This window comes from Mercenaria mercenaria, chromosome 10 (assembly GCF_021730395.1).
Source record: "Mercenaria mercenaria strain notata chromosome 10, MADL_Memer_1, whole genome shotgun sequence".
NCBI classification, from domain to species: domain Eukaryota; kingdom Metazoa; phylum Mollusca; class Bivalvia; order Venerida; family Veneridae; genus Mercenaria; species Mercenaria mercenaria.
Genome location: NC_069370.1, coordinates 16,333,861 through 16,348,329, shown reverse-complemented (window position 1 = coordinate 16,348,329; position 14,469 = coordinate 16,333,861). Strand labels below are relative to the sequence as shown.

The 14,469-nt window shown below is 34.5% G+C and overlaps 1 protein-coding gene across 1 annotated transcript in view; it reads right to left on the bottom strand.

The window, feature by feature from the left end:
- The window catches only part of LOC123559746 (zinc transporter ZIP12-like), a 44,394-nt gene extending 36,444 nt beyond the window's left edge, over positions 1–7,950 (bottom strand). Inside the window, exon 1 of the mRNA XM_045351807.2 lies at positions 7,599–7,950. Within this exon, the coding sequence (XP_045207742.1) occupies positions 7,599–7,853 (255 nt within the window). The 5' untranslated portion in view covers positions 7,854–7,950. The remainder of the gene's footprint in view (positions 1–7,598) is intronic.
- Positions 7,951–14,469: the final 6,519 nt, after the last annotated feature.

The window sequence follows — 14,469 nt, the reverse complement described above, 5'->3', positions numbered from 1 at the left end:
TTGTATGATGTACATGTGACGAGACATAAACAAACAAATCACTTATTATTATTATTTTATTGATACAATTAGGCCTATTATAAAACAATATTTATTCACTCACATTATTTAACTTATTTCAATGTAACAATAATACTCCCATCTTACCTGCTGCTTATCAGCGATTATGTAACAGTAGCTGATAAGAGGGCAATTAGCACAGCAGGGGCCCCAACTAGACCATGAAGATGGGTGCAGTGGAGTTAAAATTGAAAAACGAAAATTAATGTTTTTACAAAGGCTATGTAGCCTATCAAGTGATAAACTTACCAAGAAAATATTTGACTTCCGACTCTGTCATTACATATCAAAAAATATTTGTAACCAAACTGGAGTAATTCCCGATTTGTATCGTATCTTGTGTAAATATGATCTTGCAAATTATTTAAAGGCAGTGGCTACGATTACGGTACCGTAATCCTAGCCTCCGATTCTAGGATTTACGGAAGTTCCGTATTCCTAGACAAACCTATAAGGATAGGGTAGGATTACTGAGGTATTTAAGAGGCATCAAATATATGTTAAGATATGCATACATAATGTTGTAAACTTACTTATTTCACTTAAACAAAAACTTATTCGGGTATTGATTTCGCCCAATTCTATATGCGCGGAAATCTAAATTTAAGTGACAGGCAAAAACAAACCATTTAAAGTATAGAAACTTTTTATTATCCTTTTGAGCTATTATTAAGAATATAATTCTTCATTTGTCTGTCAATTTTCAATTTTTTTTTAAATATTTAGTATGGTTTTGGAAAGAAAAACGTATGTATACGGATGTCGATTTCGCCTGTTTGTTTAAGATTATACTAACTCAAAATGGCTGATCGATAACAGAAGATAATAGGGCAAGCATGAAAAAAAAAAAACGCTATTTTATCTTAAATAAGTAAAATAATAAGAGTTATGCATATCATAACATATATTTAATGCCTCTTAAATACTTCCGTAATCCTAGCCTATCCTTATAGGTTTGTCTAGGAATACGGAACTTCCGTAATCCTAAAATCGGAGGCTAGGATTACGGTACCGTAATCGTAGCCACTGCCTTAATTAAATGACAATTACCATGGCATGTCTTTCCCGTCAAAAGGTAAATGGAAGTCAATAATTAATAAACGCATCGTAGATAGTCATTTAGCACTATGGACAGCTAGAATAAACTTATCACCAGATTTCGATAGGTTTAAGAATATCCATGCAAAGGTTGAGACTGCTGTTATTTACAAGTGTATCTGCAATGAATTTACACCGGCAATGGCCCAGTGTATTGTAAATGTTTGGGTAAAAGTTCCGAATTCTGACGAAAAACTTCAGTCTCCATACTGCTTGAATATCGTAAATGACATTTATATGCATAAGATAATAGAATGTTCAACTTTACTTGCACTAAGATATTATGTAGACTACTGATAGAAACTTTTGATACAGTGATTATCCAAGAACTTCGACATATGAATGAAGAGACTTTGTATCAAACTCTACTTGGAAAACTCATAATGAGTCACATAATTGGGATATGCAAAAGAAGTTCCTTATTATGTCTTACAAGTATATTGTTAAATGTTTGTATACCTAAGCATTTGGATATTAGTACTTGATATGATGTTGCAAAATCATATCCACAGACTGTCAGCTGCTCAATCAAGAGGTCGGGTTACTTATATTTTGCTTTCGCGTAAGCATACCGAACTCCAGCCTAAACGATTTATGTAAGCACACACGTTCCTTGGTAGTCCTTTGAAAGAAGAAGGAACTACACTTGGGAACCTGCATACCATAATGTCATTCTATACCCAATACCATCTTCAGCATATCAATTACTTTCTATGCTTCACAATTTACGTACATGTATGTATATATTATGTTTGTACTGAAAATGTAGACTGTAAAATTGCGACATTTCAAAACAATTTATAACAAAGTGCACATTTCCTATAACCATTTATAATCTGTATATATTTGTTTGTATAAAGTATGTTGTAATCTCTGAGTAAGATGAAATAAAGAGAATATAATATATAAGAAACCCAATTTTACAAACTCATTTAAATCAAATTAACGTTACCACGGCAATATTTAGTTTAAACATATTTATTCCATATATATGTACATATAGTTACATAAGCATATATTACATTTGTATGGACAGGATTAGAACGAAAGACAATATCTTATAGAGTTCTTCTCCTATGTCTGATATTTGTAGTTTATTATTTCTACTGCCCTGAGCTTTAAGATTAACGAAATATGGAATATCTGATTGAAAAAAAAAATGAAAATGACCAAAACTCTAACGAAAGAAATTCTTTGCAAAACGTATGAAAGTGACTAAAAGTGGAAAGGAAAGAAAGGAAGAAAAGAGGAAGGGAAAAGCAATGCCTCATTTCCGGTGAGTTGGATAGGTTTGAATCAGTTGAGAAATCTCTTGCTGCTTGATATATAAGATTGTACTAATGTAAAAATGAGAGAATTATCTTGATCTGAAAGAGCTGGGTCCCCAAATAATAGTGTATCCAGATTAATATTAAAATTTTGAAGACTGTCAAGCAGAATTGTACGAATGTCATTATAAAACCTGCAGTCGAAGAAAAAGTGGAAGTTTGTCTCAATTTCACCACAGTTGCACAAAGGTGTAGGGGATACGTTTTTCAGAAACAGATGATAGTTGAGAGAACTACATTTTGTACGAAGACGTGTGTGAAGGACCTGTAGTCTTCTAGTACCTACATAGTAGTAGGATGGGACTTTGTTTTTGTCTTTGTTCAGGTAACTTTTAAATGAAGAAAGTGATGCAGATTGTCGAACATTTAGAGGCAGTAAATTCCAGTCCCGAATTACCGAAGGTAAAAATGAATTAAAATAAAGTGTGGTTCGAGCTTGAACTCCGCGGACATCTTCCGAGTTTCTAAGATTATATCGAGACTCATTTGAGTGGGGAGCAAGAGAAGAGAGGTAGTCGGGTGTCTGATTATTAACCATTTTATAGAAAAGAATGAGTTTATGCGTATACCTTCTTTCTGCAAGGGATTCCCATTTTGTTTCGTTCTTTAAGTTTTCTAAAGAGACAAGTTTTGTAGCTCCAGTCGAGATGCGGGCGCATTCGTTCTGAATTTTGTCAAGTTGGTCCATTTCATATAGAGTACAATTACTCCAGACAACATCAGCGTATTCAAGAATTGGCCTTATAAAAGATGTATATATGACCTCCAGTGATCTACGATCAAGAGAGAACTTTAGTTTACGCATAATATTGACTCTCTTCCATGCCTTACTCGTGATGTAGTTGATATAAGAATGCCAACTGCAATCATTTGAAAGGAAGATACGTATCTCGCCTTACGGCAATGTGTAGGCGAATATAACAAAGGTGTGCCGAATGGAGCAAAAGTGATGTAGCTGAAAATTTTTCCTCTCGTCTGGGCGCCGCCATTTTGGGTGCCGCCATTTTGTTCTACTTCCGTCAAAGTCGGGAAAACTGTTTTTTTAATTTTATATTTGAGTTACAATTTCTATGTTCATTAGGTGTCTTTATTTTTAAAAAAGTTATGTTATGGAAATAATTTCAATTTTGCTTTTATTTGACAAAGTGCGTGTCCCTAGAGGACAGGTGCTCACAGGAAATGCTTTGTTGGCAGTGAATACAGAACTTCATTTGATTGCTGAATATTATCCATCACTCAAAAATAATGCAAGAAAGATTTCCAGTTGGTAGAAAAACATATGATTTTCTTTTAAAAGATCAAGCATTGGCCAGAAAATGGGATAAAATGTCATAAATAAGCATAAAGCCATAGAACGCCACAAACAGGTAATGACGTCACCGTGACACCGGCTTTCCATGAATTTTGCAACGTATGATATTCGCTGTTAAAGGTATAATGACACTAAATGTTTGTTTCTTTTCAAGTGAATGTATAGGTTCTCGGAATTGTTTTAAGCAGTGAATATTTCTTTACCGTTTAAGCTACGCTCGCTCAGAGGCTTTGCCTTTTTCATATTACATACTTTGAATATGACATTATTGTTCCTTCTCAAGAGAAGGAACACTTATGGTGAACATGTCATACTTGACTGAGCATGTAATGGATACAAGGGTATCGTCAAAGGAATCCGATTTCCCGTAGGGCGCCGCCATCTTAGACTTATGCATATTCATTACAGATAGCCTCTAGCCCAATATGTGTTTACGCATAATCAATCTTTATTCCAGTTTTTAAATAGTGCAAATAACAGAACAAGAAGACACAATAATAAAGTTTAAATCATGTAACATACCATAGTAAAGAATCGAGATTAATTAAATGAATATGCATCATCTAAAAATAGACTCCCGCCAAAACAATTACGTAATAAAATTGTCCCTGGTCATGTGGTTCCTTTAGCTTCTAGCGTTTCAAATTTGCAAGTCATTTATTTTGCGTACTTTTTTACTTCCTGATTTGTTTTTCGAATCGTAAACGCATGTACGAAATTTCTTTGTGTTAAGTGTGCAGGTACTTGCTGGTGTAGTCGCGTGATGAAAATATCCGGAAGTGAAATACATACTGCAAGACAAATGCTTTTGATAGCATAATATGTACTGCACTTGCTTATATTAAAAAAAACATCTCTGGGTTATGATAAAACTGTTAATACTTAGAATAGTTCTTAAAAAGATCTAGATTAAGTTTGCACAAAAAATGACAAAACATACTTTTCTCATTGCATTATTAAACATTTGTAACATTATGCTAAAACAATATCCCTTAAAAAGAATATTTAATATGTGCTAGAAGGAACCTTTTGGTAAGCTAAATCTTGTAATAATTATGTTTGTTGCCACATATATTTGAGCTATGTTACACCTAAAAATAGTAGCAAGGCATTTTGGTAGTCACTTCCAAAATTTGGCATTTTTTTTTCTACATTAGGGGCTGTGCTCATTTTTACATTACGCACAAAAGAGAGAGATAAGAGATAGATTCCTGAGTGTATTAAAGGGGCCTAAAACGACGCTTCCTATGCAAGTAACAATGTACTGTTTTGTTATTTTAATGTGCTAGTGCTGTCGGAGGGATATTTCACCGATATTTTTTAAAGCAAAAAAATTTTGACGACGTATAAATGTGAGGATGGCACGTGGGTCCTCCGCCTAGATATTTTTTAAGACATCCCACGTTCTACTTTTCTTGGACTTCTTGATTGCAATTACAAAACTGCCGTACGAATAGCCACCTGCGGGCTATTTCACTATTCGTACGGGAGAGCCCTACAAATAGCCACTTCCTAAAAGTTAATCTCAACGAACTAGCAAACTTCAAGTTCATTTTTTTTGTCGTGACCATTTATGGAAAGTCCTGTCTACAAAAGCATACTTTTGACAAAAATAATGCATGATTTTTTAAAAGCTATAGGTACGAAAATGTCAATAAACTGAATTATATTACATGTAATTTCAGACTTTTTTGCAGTAACAATATCCTTGTACTAATAATGTTCGATTTAATGCTCGATATAATATATATATTGTTCTCACACATTTATATACTTGAGCGCTTTTGTGTTAAGATTTATTTATAATAAATTTGTAGAAAACATATCTTTTATCTTTTAAATTTAAAAATATTTTAATTCAAACATAATAGTCATATAATTATATAGGTAATGCAGTCTAGTTTTGGACTCAAAATCAAGTTGTGGATTCGTAACAAGTAAAAAGCCCCACCAGAACATACAACAAAGAAAAAAAAAAAAAGATATCAGGAAGTGACTGTTATATTTCTTATTATTATTATTATTTATTATTTTTTTTTTTTTTTAAAGCTTAAAACTCTTACTGACTGAAACATGAGAATGAGATGGATTTTTTTTCCATTTTCTTTTCATTTAAAAGTGACACGTGGTACTGAAGGTAAACTGCCTTAATTATAAAGCTTTATAAACGGTCGTTAAGTACGGATTCCTCTTTGGTGTATTGGTTACCATGGTAGAAAGATTTTGTTTTACAGGCAGTACGGTTTCGATTCCCGGCTCAAACACGACTTTTTTCTAAGTCAGCATTTTTTTGGGAATAGATTAGAAACAAAAACTCAAGTTCTTAAGTTAATTATTTTGTAACGCTGCGCGTGTTACGTGAAGTTTCTTTGGGGAATATTTTAGCTAAAATTCAGTTTTTGGAGTATTTACAATTTGTTTAGCTTAAGTCCGCTTAATTGGGGGATTTAGCAAAATCCAGATTCTGTTTCTTCTTTTATTCAGTTTTCAACAACAATATATGGATGTCCACATAATATCAATAATTTCTATAAACACAATAGAATTAATTAAAACTTTGTAATTATCTAGTCGGATATCTCGACATGAAACGCAGAAGTATATGTCCTTCTTATTTCGTAGGTAAAACTCTTCTGATCTACTGTTATCATTGACTTTTTATGGTGATCGTGACAACAATAAAATTAACCAATCAGATTGCAGGAAACCTACATGTCCCCTAGCAACAAATCTCGCATACCGCGATACCTAGTGATTTTTCACGTGATTTCATGCGACCAGGGACCTCTGTCCTTGCGTGTCAAAAGATTATTATCTCATAAACAGATATTAAGATTATATAATAAAAGCAGTAAGACCATTAACAGACGTATAATAGCAATTAGTTTGACACTGCAAGATCTTATCAATGTTTAGTACGAAATAAAACATTTTTATAATGACAGCATGTAAATTCTTTTTGTTCTTTTAAAATTATTGACAAAGTTCGAGTTTTTACATATACAACCATTTTTAAACATTTTTAAAACAAAATTTTTGAAAGTTTTGAACACTAATGTCACCGCATGACAATTTGACCAAACTTCAATGCTAAAGGAAGATCATTTTTAGTTTAGTTTAGTTAATGTTTTGAAAATCTAGAGTCCATTCCTTTTTAAATTATTAATTTTCTAGATTAGCCGCTCATTCAGGTCTGTTCTAACATAAGTGATTAACAATTTATTTCCAAATTGCTTGAAATTGCTAAATCACTGAACATTTATTGTGAAGTACAGTTTAATGGCATCAGCGATTTTCAACGTTCATGTCCATGTATATACCTGGAGCGGCTCTTAAAGGCACTGCAACTCCAGATTTGGCTAAAAAATAATGTTTATTTCAAATTGAAGTTTGATCATATTATGAACATTACAATATGATTTTTTGTGTCTAAAATATTTTTAAAAAATCCAAAATCAAGAGAAAAAAAGATGACCGCGTCGGGAATCGAACCCCGGACCGCCGCGGCAATAAAGGCATAACCAGTAGCGCTATAGCTGAAATAGCAAATTATGACTTCAAAGTATAGATATTTATAATCGAGACAGTTTACGTGGAGTAAAAGCGTGAAAAACGCTTTTCGGTTTTTTCATCGTAAAAAGGTAGTAAAAACAGCAAATTCTCATGTGTTTCCGTAACAAAGTTTGACAATAATTAAGTTTTAAAGCCTTCTTAAGAAATATAGCACTTATTTCAAGAAAAAAAAATAAAAAAAAAATTGTTGTCGCTTTAATACTAACTTTAACAATACATTTACTTACGAATTTATCAGGACAAGCTTCCGTATCCTCTCCGTGGTCTTGTGCCCCTTCATCACAGTGGATCCTCCCAGCAAAGTCGTGAATTAATTGTTCCAGAACTTCAACCGTAAAGTTTCGTTCCGACGGTATATTATAAAATTGTATCACTTCGAGGTAAGGATCTGTTAATAAACCATCCTCTTTCCCGTCAGCATGTGCGTAACAGTCTAATTTGTTACACAACACAAGAAAAACGCAGTTCAACAACAATCTCATTCTTGCTGATAGCTTCACTGTAGAGCAAGTATATTTAATCTGATGTAACAACGTGACTTTCCCGTTTTAACGAAAGCTTTCACATAAACTATTGCAGTACAAAATGGGAAGATTAAGGTATCGTAAAGTTTACGGTCGATGGTTTTGAATAGCTGGATATTGTAATGTTTGTACATTTTTTTCACGTCATGGATTTTGACCGCACTGCAATATTGTCGATACAGCTTTTAAAATTATATTGAGCTTAATCTTTGTAAACCTTTATGACTATTCTTCCCGCGACATGCAAAAACGCCAGACATTCCATTATTTTAGTAAATATCATATAATGATCTGAAAATAATTGTAATTGTTGTGTGTAACCCAATTTTCTTTAATGTTTCATTGAAATACAGCTGTCAGTTACCTTACCAGTTTTTCTAGACTACTTACCTGTTCCATGCAATAAATTGACAAATCCCCCACAAAAAACAGAGGCTGGGTTGTGAAAGAATTACATTTCACGTAAATTTTTTTTTTCTTGTACTCTCAGTAAATCGATACGCAGGAGAGGATCATGCGTATGCCTTGCTCTCGGGATTCGAACCTACGACGGATAGAACTCTTGTTCTCTACTTATTCAGCTAGAATAATTCTTTCAAAGGTGACAAATAAAGGTGTAATTATTGTGTTGGTCAATTAGAGAATTTACCGTTGTTATTGCACTACATTTTACAAAATCTGTAAAAAGATTCTTCGGAAACATAGAAATGCAACCAAGCAGAATAATAGCAGACTCAGTTTGATCGAGTCTGTACATGAGAGATAAATATTTGGTTGATTGCTTCTGTTTTGAAGCTACTTATCTAAACATTAATTATGCTTCTGTTTGTTGATTTGAATAGATCTATGTCAAGTTGTACAACTCTTGTAAACTTGTCAAAGATGACCGTTTTTGTTTTGTTTGTTTGTGTGTTTTATGGTTGTGACTTTGTCTTTTCTGTCGCTCGTCTACATGTTATATAACTCTTTACAGTATAGTAACTTTTATATCGTGATGTACGCCACTGTTTGCTGTATGTCTTGTATTATGTAATATTTATGTCATGATGGGCTTTTAAGCCTAAATGATTTGCAATACAATTGTCTTGTCTTGTCTTGTCTTGTGCAACACCTCTCACGCCCCTCATCCCTAGCACCGGCTTAAGCGAAACTCTATTGCACATCTTATCCATTCGAGTGGCCTTCATTATCCCAAAGGACCAGAAAGATAACAACACACCCCTCGCAAAGAAATTATGAAGAGCAAAATAAACCACGATTCAATCTTAAGATCTGTTTTTTTTTGGTTTTTTTTATGTTTCTTTGTTGTTTTTTTTTTTTTTTTTTTGCAACAAATTCGGAGAGACTTTGTCAAAACGCCATTTTAATGCACACTGATTGCGAGATAAACTCTACGCAAAGATAACTTCGCCGTTTGTAACACACAAATCCACCATCGGTCAAAAACAGTGAAGTTTTTCAACGACTGAAAATCTTGTCGAAGACGGGAATATTTAATGTGTGTGGATAAATCTTTACTATCTTCTGTAAACCAACTCCTTGAAAAGTGTACGTACGCTTGCACCGAATATTCGAAACCGTACTTTATTCAGCTGGTATATAAGAAGGTTAAAATAGCAAAATATGTAACACTCAATACATACATGGTTCAATTATCTTAGTCATATGCAATGTTATACAATAGCCGTATCGCAAACGCATTCAGCAAACTAAATAGCGCATACAGGAATAAAATATCGAAATGTAAAACGCTATTAAGGGGACGCATACTTTGAAATTAGAAAAAGTGGGTGGGGTATGATAAAATTTACCTGCAAAAAAGTACAAGATTTTGGTACATGAAATGGATACTGTTTCAACTGTTATAAGTACACAAAGGATTGCTCACTAAAATAAAAATTAGAAAAACTGAAACAAGAAAGTTATTGTTGAATTACATAAGACTTATTGTGTACATTCAAAGTCAACAATTAATACTTTTTTGTGCGAAAATAATAGTGCTTCACCTTGTCCAAACATTTATCAATCTCCTACAGATTCTAATTTAAAGAAAGAATGTGAAATAAGTTCACTGTCTTGCTTTTTATTTCGCATATGTAAGCTAAAGCACATTATTTAGTTTGTTTACAAAGTAGTGCATAAGAAAAGATACGGTGGTCAAGGAATGCCACATTCCAAAACTGAAAGAGTATATTCCCCTTAATACATTAAACATTTATCGTAACAGACGTCTAGTGGCTTACAATAAGGGCCTAGAAATGTTGCCATTATTAATTTTTAACTTAATTGGTATTCATGAACTACAATGCACTTAAGTATCAAAACACATTACAAACTTTTGAAAATTTATTGTCTTAAAAATCCCTAAAATAAGGTACGGAATTTGGTTGAGAGATCCAATCAATGTGTATATGTGCAAAAGTAACATTCTAATATTGTTCACAAAACTTATTAATACACAGCAGGAATGTCAATGATCAAAAACCGGACGAATATACAGTTATCCTCACTTTAATGTCATTTATAATTTGTCCTTGAATTCTCCACCATTCTTTTCATAACTGTGTTTGCACGAGTTGCACGACAATGCTGTCATTCACGTAAATAAACGGGGTCAAATAAATTGTAAATGCAATATCATCTAAACGTAATTAATGGATTATGCAGTTCAAGATAAACTTTATCTCATAACGTAACGAACATGTATAATGTTGGAACAACAATTATACTTACACTGATTTAAATAGCAATCGGTTTATAAGTGACTTTATTGATTCATTTTGTGTTTTGTTATTGTTGTCAAAAAGTATAACGGAAGTGCCTCACAAATGAAGCGGAAACCAGTTTGATGCGCAAAGTAGTCCACTGTAAGTAATATTTTTTGATAAATGTCCACAGAAATTAATAATTTTCTAATATTAAAGACGAAGATCTGAATAGGATTCATTATTTGATAAGAAATTATAATCATCGACATGTTTTTTTTTTAAATCGTACACCTGCTGACACCTAAGTTGTCTCCCGTTGTTTATTAGAGTTACCTTTCGTCCGGCGCAGTAATACATTTGCAGTGAATCGCCGAGAAGTCGTGGGAAAATTAAAAACCATGTAAATAAACTAAAATTAACCACCTTTTCAAGATGAATTTCAAGTGATCGACATTATGCATTTAACCCGCCTGACCTGTGTAGCATCTTAGATATCTGTTCTAAGGTATTCATTGTGTAGAATGTCATGTTATGCCCTTGCAATGCTAATCCCACTCTGATTTTTTTGTTTACATTTTTTATCAATGAGAAGTATGGCGTCCATCCCGAGCTGAAATGACGTGGCGTTAAATTTTTACATGTTTAAGCAAACCTGGTGTGTTAGAAAGAAAATTTCATCCCTTCGACATTATTTGGAACACTGTTATTGTAAAAATCCTGTTTTTTCCTTATACAAAAGCTTAATATTTTGTGTTGAATGTACTTTCACAAAGACCTCTGTTTTCCTATTACATTCATAGTACCGCATCCTTATCCACTAAGTACTGAATATTACAGGTGTCCATCAGTATTATATCAGTTTAGGGATATGTTTTTTATTTTCCCACCATCGATTTCTTGAATATGCACCCCTTCCGCATTTCTGTATGAACTGTGAATGTAGCAATATGCGTCCCCTTAACAGAAAGGAAACTTTGGCCTCCATTAATAAATTCCGTAGTGTTACCGAAGTGTTATCCTGCATAATATTCTTAGAAGTCAGGTGCGTGCACATCGCCAAGGGGCTGGATGTTCGTCTTTAGGTGTAGGCCTATCAATCCAGAAGCATCTTTTCGTAACATCAGAGTTTTTCTAAAGGATATGCGTGAGTCTGATTTCTTCGAAGACACATTTTCCGCCTTTCCGGGTAGACAGACGACAGAGCCACGGCAACGTGATAACGGCAATCAGACCGTCAGTTGTAAAAGTGACTATACGCAACGAAACTCTAGATCACACTGACGTTTTCAGAGAAACAAATTTAATTTACAGCTTAGGAAATATTAACACATTCAAAGAGCTGGGGCTAGGTCAAGGTTTAGAGTGGGGATGCATGAGGAAGGCAGCGAGGAAGTACAACGTGATTGTAATAGAGGACCTTTATAGACCTTATTCTGTGGGGCGGGGGAGTGGGGTCGGGGAACTACATAAACCTTATATAGCCTACATTTACTATTCTTTATAGGCAAACGAAAGTACATTGCTTATCTTCATAACAGATATTCATTCAGTTAATCAAATAGTTACTCAAAATATTATAAATGTACTGATTTAGTTTTATTAAGTTATCAGATTTTAATGATAAAAAAACTTTGTATCCTGAAATGATTTACGTAAAGGAGTTAATTATGTCAGTAAACATTGGATATCCAGTTTTGGATGAAATCATCCCGAACGAGCCAATGGTTTTCTTTTTATCAGAATAATTTAAAAGTACATCTCTTAACAGGGACATAGTAAAATCAATCGTTAACAGTCTAACTGAAGTAACCGAGTGATATCAAGATGTTCCTCTTCTATTTTGTTTTCTACTTTTTCTATGTGTCAGTTACAACCCATCCTTTCTTCTTCAGTCCTATGCCAGTGGCAACTCAGCATTTCTTCTTCAGTCCTGTGTCAGTTTAAACTCATCATTTCTTCTTCAGTCCTGTGTCATTTACAACCCAGCATTTCTTCTTCAGTCCTGTGTCAGTTACAACCCATCATTTCTTCTTCAGCGCTGTGTCAGTTACAACCCATCATTTCTTCTTCAGCGCTGTGTCAGTTGCAACCCAGCATTTCTTCTTCAGTCCTGTGTCAGTTACAACCCAGCATTTCTTCTTCAGTCCTGTGTCAAATTAAACTCATCATTTCTTCTTCAATCCTGTGTCAGTTACAACCCAGCATTTCTTCTTCAGCGCTGTGTCAGTTACAACCCAGCATTTCTTCTTCATTCCTGTGTCAGTTACAACCCAGCATTTCTTCTTCAGTCCTGTGTCAGTTACAACGCAGCATTTCTTCTTCAGTCCTGTGTCAGATTAAACTCATCATTTCTTCTTCAGTCCTGTGTCAGTTACAACCCAGCATTTCTTCTTCATTCCTGTGTCAGTAACAACCCAACATTTCTTCTTCAGTCCTGTGTCAGTTACAACCCAGCATTTCTTCTTCAGTCCTGTGACAGATTAAACTCATCATTTCTTCTTCAGTCCTGTGTCAGTTACAACCCAGCATTTCTTCTTCAGCGCTGTGTCAGTTACAACCCAGCATTTCTTCTTCAGTCCTGTGTCAGTTACAACTCCGCATTTCTTCTTCAGTCCTGTGTCAGTAACAACCCAGCATTTCTTCTTCAATCCTGTGTCAGTTATAACCCAGCATTTCTTCTTCATTCCTGTGTCAGTTACAACCCAGCATTTCTTCTTCAGCGCTGTGTCAGTTACAACCCAGCATTTCTTCTTCAGTCCTGTGTCAGTTGCAACCCAGCATTTCTTCTTCAGTCCTGTGTCAGATAAAACTCATCATTTTTTCTTCATTCCTGTGTCAGTTACAACCCAGTCCTGTGTCAGTTGCAACCCAGTCCTGTGTCAGTTGCAACCCAGCATTTCTTCTTCAGTCCTGTGTCAGTTACAACCCAGCATTTCTTCTTCAGTCCTGTGTCAGATTAAACTCATCATTTCTTCTTCATTCCTGTGTCAGTTACAACCCAGCATTTCTTCTTCAGTCCTGTGTCAATTACAACCCAGCATTTCTTCTTCATTCCTGTGTCAGTTACAACCCAGCATTTCTTCTTCATTTCTGTGTCAGATTAAACTCATCATTTCTTCTTCATTCCTGTGTCAGTTACAACTCAGCATTTCTTCTTCAGTCCTGTGTCAGTAACAACCCAGCATTTCTTCTTCAATCCTGTGTCAGTTATAACCCAGCATTTCTTCTTCATTCCTGTGTCAGATTAAACTCATAATTTTTTCTTCAGTCCTGTGTCAGTTACAACCCAGCATTTCTTCTTCAGTCCTGTGTCAGTTACAACCCAGCATTTCTTCTTCATTCCTGTGTCAGTTACAACCCAGCATTTCTTCTTCATTCTGTCAGATTAAACTCATCATTTCTTCTTCAGTCCTGTGTCAGTTACAACCCAGCATTTCTTCTTCAGTCCTGTGTCAGTTACAACCCAGCATTTCTTCTTCAGTCCTGTGTCAGATTAAACTCATCATTTCTTCTTCGGTCCTGTGTCAGTTACAACCCAGCATTTCTTCTTCAGTCCTGTGTCAGTTACAACCCAGCATTTCTTCTTCAGTCATGTGTCAGTTACAACCCAGCAGTTCTTCTTCATTCCTGTGTCAGATTAAACTCGTCATTTCTTCTTCAGTCCTGTGTCAGTTACAACCCAGCATTTCTTCTTCATTCCTGTGTCAGTTACAACCCAGCATTTCTTCTTCAGTCCTGTGTCAGTTACAACCCAGCATTTCTTCTTGTCATCTGTCAGATTAAACTCACCATTTCTTCTTCAGTCCTGTGTCAGTTACAACCCAGCATTTCTTCTTCATTCCTGTGTCAGTTGCAACCCAGCATTT